Source organism: Populus alba, chromosome 1 (genome assembly GCF_005239225.2).
Source record: "Populus alba chromosome 1, ASM523922v2, whole genome shotgun sequence".
Taxonomy (NCBI): domain Eukaryota; kingdom Viridiplantae; phylum Streptophyta; class Magnoliopsida; order Malpighiales; family Salicaceae; genus Populus; species Populus alba.
In genome coordinates, this window is record NC_133284.1 from 42,191,265 (window position 1) to 42,197,972 (window position 6,708).

The 6,708-nt window shown below is 34.5% G+C and overlaps 1 protein-coding gene across 1 annotated transcript; it reads right to left on the minus strand.

Moving 5' to 3' along the window:
• Positions 1-261: 261 nt before the first annotated feature.
• Positions 262-3,818, minus strand: LOC118056914 (glutamate receptor 2.7). Its single transcript, XM_035069346.2, has 5 exons — positions 3,538-3,818; positions 2,213-3,450; positions 1,766-2,072; positions 1,247-1,644; positions 262-821 (listed from the first exon to the last, which is right to left on the minus strand). Exons 1-5 carry the CDS (start codon positions 3,800-3,802, stop codon positions 447-449), a joined length of 2,583 nt encoding a protein of 860 aa, XP_034925237.1. The 5' UTR covers positions 3,803-3,818; the 3' UTR covers positions 262-446.
• Between the last annotated feature and the right edge of the window lie 2,890 nt (positions 3,819-6,708).

Here is a 6,708-nt window from a genome sequence, read left to right on the forward strand (position 1 = left end):
ACAATATGAAAAACGCAATATTATAATATTATTTTGACTTTTAGCATGATAGTGATTGGGTTTGAGTTGTATGCACAATTTGATGAAATCTCAATTGTGAAAGTTTTAGGTTTTTTTTTTTATATAAAAATATTATAATAATATTTTGATGACAAAGCTGTAATATTTATATAAATATTTTATAGTTATTAATTAAAATATAATGGTAATTCTGTAAATAATCTAAATTTGTTTTTCTGTTTTTTTTTACACGATGTAAAATAGAAGCAAAGAGGATTGAATAGAAAATGGAGGGAAAGTGAAAATCACATAATTACACGATAATTATGTAATTTGTCTAATTTGTATTCTATTCACATGCAACGTGTACAGTAATGTATAAATCTGCATAGCTTCATCAATTTTGTTAGATTTCTCCTCGCAACAACGGCTTTCTATGGCTAAATTCAAGCCAGCGGGACTGGAGTCTCTGGAAAACCATTTGTAGGAATTTCTGCGTTGGCTACTCTTCTAGTGAAGTGCCTACTCAGAGAGAACCAACGTTTCAGTACTACAGCTGAGATAATTCCCCGTATGTTTTTATGCCTCACCAAATTAGAGCGACAAACGTATATGACGAAGGCAATTGTTGTTGTGCCTCCAGTTATGAAGAAAAGTACTCGGAAGCCACTGGGACCAAGGCTGGAACTTTCACTCTGCATCTCCGGGCATTTTTGTGGCGTAATCCATGTCTTCTCTAGTTCTTGTAGCGTTCCATTTTCTGATATTTTCAGTAGAGCCTCATTCACGCTAGCAAGTAATGGAGATCCACGCGGAAACGCCTGGTAAACAAATTAACCATGTACAAATGTGACCACTACATAGGATCATGTTTAATTCATATATATATATATATATATTTGGACGTGTTTAGTATATAAGCCTGAGATGAGGCATGTATCTTTTACCAGAACCTACTAATTTATTCAATTTCTATTTAATGATTCATTGAACCTATCTAAGTGATCTCTCTCCTGCTAATTTAGTTCAAAATCAAAGATTTCATTGTTAGTTTCCTTTGGTCAAACTAAACAGCTTGTAACTTGGGGTCCAACCTACCTCCAAAGTCAACAAAAAGCCTCCAATTTTGAACTAATCCTATATGCATATTTTTGTTTGGCCCGTAAGAATGTAAATTAGCAATAGTAACTTCAGGAAAATTATTAATGAATGGAAAAGGTTAATAAATATGAGCGAGAGATCTTACAAATCCAAACCCTCCAATTTTGTACGTTGGTCCAATTTGGATGAAGCTATTGCAGTATTTTGCAAGGAATATCTTAGCATAGGGAGTTCCAAGAAAGGCAGCAGAAATGTTCTTGTCCCTGAAGCCTTCAGCATAACTTTCTGCTGACCGAAAATACCGCATGTTTTCGCTCTTGAATTTTAAAACTTCCGGCAAATATCTTTCCATATAGGAACCTGTACAATATCCAACCTTTGCATTGCTATTTAATAGTTCTTCAACGCTTGGTATAGTAGGTTCAAGCCTCTGTACAGTTAGCATGCTTGTGAGGTTGGCTGTGTACGTCTGGATGATGATTAGAGCCACAAACAGCCACACCACCCCTGACATCCTTGATAGATTGCTATGAAGCTTTGGCCCTAAATCAAATTGTTGTCAGCAAGATATTGTTAATTAATTGCTCGTTAAAGGATTGGTTATATATTTTCAAAAGTTCAAATCAAAGAAGGGAACTGATTGGAACTAAAAACTTTAATTTACCATTCAAGGAGAAAAGAGTGTTGAAGGATAACCAAATCATGATCCCAATTTGAGTTGTGATGGAGCCTTGTAGTTCCTCACAATGCTTTCGCTCTATCCACCAAACAACAAAACCATTGTAGACTGTAATCACTGAGATTAAAACCCACATGGTTGTGGTGAATGGTTTAATAAACGACCATGCTTTACTGCTCGAACGAGCCGGGACGATCAACACCAATCCTGTTTCAGTATATGGATTGGTGAATTCGGCATATTGGTATCTGCTTGAAACTATTTCCACATCACCAACTACTGCGTCAAATTTCTGGTGTTGTGGGCAAAAAATCCAAGTACAACAAGGTATGATTAGTCTAAAATGTTTTTTTTTTTTCAGAATATGCGTGCATGCATGATCAATTAATGAAAATTTAATTAATCATTTTACTCTATCATGCTGCCTCTTACCTTTAGATGAATTTGCTCTACAAGTTCGTCGTAAGTTCCATTGAAGTCATGGAACTCGTATGGCGGAAAGATTGGCATGCTTGCTGCAGTTGTTTTGAAGACCTCGATTGAAAAACCAGAGAAATTCGTTCCTTCCACTTTCACATATTCTTTGTAGCCTGACGAGGAAGGCACTCCGATTCGCAATCGCTTAGCACTTGTCAGTGCAGTCCATCCTCTTGGAGTAGACCTAGGCCCCCCTGGCCAATACACTTGCCCCAAATCAATCATCGACAAGTCATAACTAGAATTTTCATGGATGTTCTCCGAGAATCCCAATCCATTGGACCAATACCCGATTTCATTGTAACCCGTTCCTATTACATTCACGATCTGAAATATTTCTGCTGCAGCAACATTCTGGTTTTTGAATTTAACTTTACCTGATAAACCATGAAAGTCTACGTCCAAAATGTTTTCCAACAACTCTTTCCCTCCCCTTTTACTTCCGGTCTTATCTAATCCAAGAGCTATTGTCCTCATAGCGTCATACGCTTGCACGGCGTAAATCCCAGGCTCTTTCTTTTCTTCTCGGGGATATTTTCTGCTAAAACGTGTACTAAATCTTTGATTAAAAGTCTCGAAATCCTGTCCCATTTTAGGGAAGTAACTCCGGACTCCTAGAATTCCTTGCATTGAGGATATTACAGAGGCATTGATGGAATGGACAAGGCTTGTAATGGGATCTGTTGTGATCCATACATAGTCCTTTTGCATCATTTCCATTTTCTTTGCCATTTCAAATAACCGCACAGCCAATTTGAAGGACAAATGAACAACAAAGACTCTACAGTACTGCTTGCTTTTGATATTCTCAAGCTCTTTGGACATTGAATCAGAAGAAGCAGAAGGAGAGAAGGCTACAAATTGGCTTACTTGTGAATTAACTTCTCTAAGGGCATCATGTAGATGTGGTATGACTCCCCTTGCTGAAGAATCTGTATCTTCATATATCACAATGACCTGATGCCAGTTCCACGATTGCACAATAGCAGCTACAGCTTTCATTTGAGCACGCTTATCAGGTGAAGCTTGAAGTAGAGAAGGCCATCGTCCAGTCGCCCATTCTGGAGCTGTTTCAGCAAAAGAAAGAATTGGAACCTGTGTTTCTCTGGCAATCTCAGCAACTAATGACACCTCTTCCCATGTCTGTGGTCCTACAATGGCTTGTACTTGTCGTGTGTCGATAAGATCCTTAGCTGTATAAGCAACGCACAGATGTGAGCTTGGATTTATCTTAATTTAAGGCAAACGATACTTATTTCAAAAGCAAAACATATAGTTACCTTCAAGAGCTGCATGGATGGTATCCTTTTGAGAGTCGTTTATAAGCAAAAATATTAGATTTCCGAAGCCATAGAAATCCTCCTTTGCAACTTCCATGGCAACTATTTCTTCTTTGCCAATACGGGAACTTGTATCCACAATAGCTCCTATTCCAGTACTTCTTTCGAAAATAGCCTGTGTCTTGGTGCTTTGATCGGCTCCTGTACCGGATGTCAAGAGCAAAATTAGAGCGAACAACGAGAAGGCGTGAGGCAAAGTACCCATTGTATTCTTATCCAAATAACAAAGTACTAGAGCTGATTCTCTCTCCATACTTGTTAGCGTAGATCTCAATTTATATTTTACTTCGTCAACTTTCAACCTTTAGATTTTTCTCCTTTATTCAGGGGTTATAATATGGACTATATTTCTCATCCATTTTCTGTATCATTTCATTAAATATTGTGTGCAAGTATATCCTACTATTTTTTGTCGCCGATTTTTTACACCGTAAAAAACAGCATTTTAAAAATAGAAACTGTTTATATATATATATATATATATATATATATATATATATATATATATATATATAAAACAAGGTGATCAATGGGACACGCAAAATTTAAATTCGAAACCCTTGGTGCAAATCCCGACAGCTACAAATTTCACTAGATTTGTTATTTGGCTATCTGCGTGTCAACTAAGATTAAATTTCAAGGGTTATTTCGGTTGATTTACAAGCTAATTGAGCAATACCCTTATCCTAAAATTAAAAAAAATAAAAGACAATAAAAAATAAAATAATGAGAAACTAATTAGTATTAAAATTTGAAAATATATTAAAATACTTTTTTTATTTTTTTAAATTTATTTTTAATATCAGAATATTAAAACGATTTAAAAAATATAAAAATAATTTGAAGCTATTCTTTGTAATGCTAATTACTTAATATTATTTGGTGTTTGGTATTAAGTAATTAGCATACCGATTGCTATGTCAAATACTACCTTAAATTGTTTTAAATTTTTATTATGTTTAGATTCAAGTCAATATATCTTTTATCCACCCATTCAATAGGTTAGGGTTGACTCTTAATTTCAATTTTTTTTCATGTTTTAAATAAAGAAAATTCAATAATAGTTATGCCATGACCATTTATACTAGTTTTCTTATTAGGAGCTTCACCCATGTATTATAAGTCATTCATTTACTTAATATTTTTACTATTTTTTTCATGAATTTCATTAAGTGCTTAATAATTAGAAAATAAAATTACTATATTTTTGTGCATGGTCGAAAGACCGTCTTTAAATGTTTTTTTTTAATAATTTTCTTATAAGTATAATTAAAATTAATATTCTTGGAGGATGTGAGATTTATAAAGGGAACTATTATTAATATTACCATTAAAAATTTTTATGAATTCTTAGTTTTCTATCATTATATGTGAGAAAAATATTTGATGTATAAATGTATTTTATACTAAAGGCTTTTTCCCAAAAGCCTGTAAACAGAATGGACCAAGAGAAAGGAGAAGCAGTAAAAGCCAAGGCCCATGATAAAAAGCTTTGGCAAAGATAACACCCTCCTCCTTTTTGAGCTAGAATACATGCCCAAACAGTTGTGGGTCTCACATCTTGCCATACCTATTTTTTCCCGGCTCGGCTACGTGCCAAACCCAAGTGCATATTAGTTTGGCACCTTCGTAAACTCAACTCATTTGGATTTGGCTACATGTTAGGCTCAAGCACCTGTGGGTATGGTATCTTACTAGACCCAACCTCATGGGGCTCAACTACATGCTAGACCCAAGCTTTTGTAGGTCCAGTACTTTACTAGATCCAACTCCTTTGAGCTTGGTTACCTCTAGAACCAACCACTTGTGAGTTTTGCTTATCTTACAAGACCCAACTACCTTTTAGGCTAGGTTTTTTCTTTTAGATACAAGCACCCAAAGTGGAAATCTAGGCGTCATCATCTCCGTACTCCCTAGCCAACCAAAATATCCTTTAAAGACCACCCTTACATCAAATCAATATTAATGTTGATTTTGACATTAATATTGTGTACAAATTAACATATAACCATTTTCCATAATCACGTGACACTTTTAACATTAATGCCGTGTAAGGAGACACTTATAATCAATATTAATGTTGATTGTAAGGATCTTCCTCCCACTTGGATGAAGAAGAAAAAGACTTACAACCTCTCAAAGAGGAAAGGAAAAATGTTATAAATACACTCTAAACAACTCAAGAAAAGGGTTTATGATCTTTTACTCTCCTATAATTAATTATCAAAATTTTATCACATACTAAGAAAATATTGTCTTAGAATTGAATTTACATTTACTACACTCTTCATAAAAGTAACCAAATTACATGCATCAGATGGGTCCAAAAATCCACAAATGGATATGTTTTTGCTAGAAATTCACTAACAACATTTAACAGTTTTACAACTAAATTTTCCCTAACAATTTACCGTCAACTTCCCTGCGAAACGTGGACACACGTCCGTCCGGTATAATATAGGATCGTCAGTAATTTGCTTTTCTGCTCACTTTATGTGTTGGTAAAGTACAAAAGATAAACACCGACAATTGTACAGACGGAACAGAAGCGGCGCAAAAAAAAACAAAGATTCGTTGCTAGAACATATATGAGTGGATGGGAAATAATTCCATATAATATTTCTAGCGACTACATCACCGATAAAATTTACATATTGTTGGTGATGGTGGCGTAAGCAATGAACTATTTTCCAACTCTCTATGAAAATACTAACGAAACAATGACGTCGGTATGGATTGTCAGTGATAGTGGGCATATTGCATAGTAAATATTTTTCAACTCTCTATGAAAGTAATACCCGATGGCCTATGTCCGCTTTGACAAAAGCCGTCTCGCGGGTGTTATTTTAAAACATTGATATAATTTTTGAATAGAATAAATATTTAATATAAAATTATTTAGATTAATAGTAAAACAAATCCAAAATTAATCAAATAAAATTGTATTAAACATTTAAAAGTATAAAAGAATATATTAATAATATATTCATTCCAAATATGGTCATTACAAATTTAATGATCTCAAAAAAAAATAAACTAAGAACAATGGCGAAGCTGGGAGGAGGAGGGAGGCTGGTCGATTCTCGAGAAACATACGGCCAAAAAAAAAAA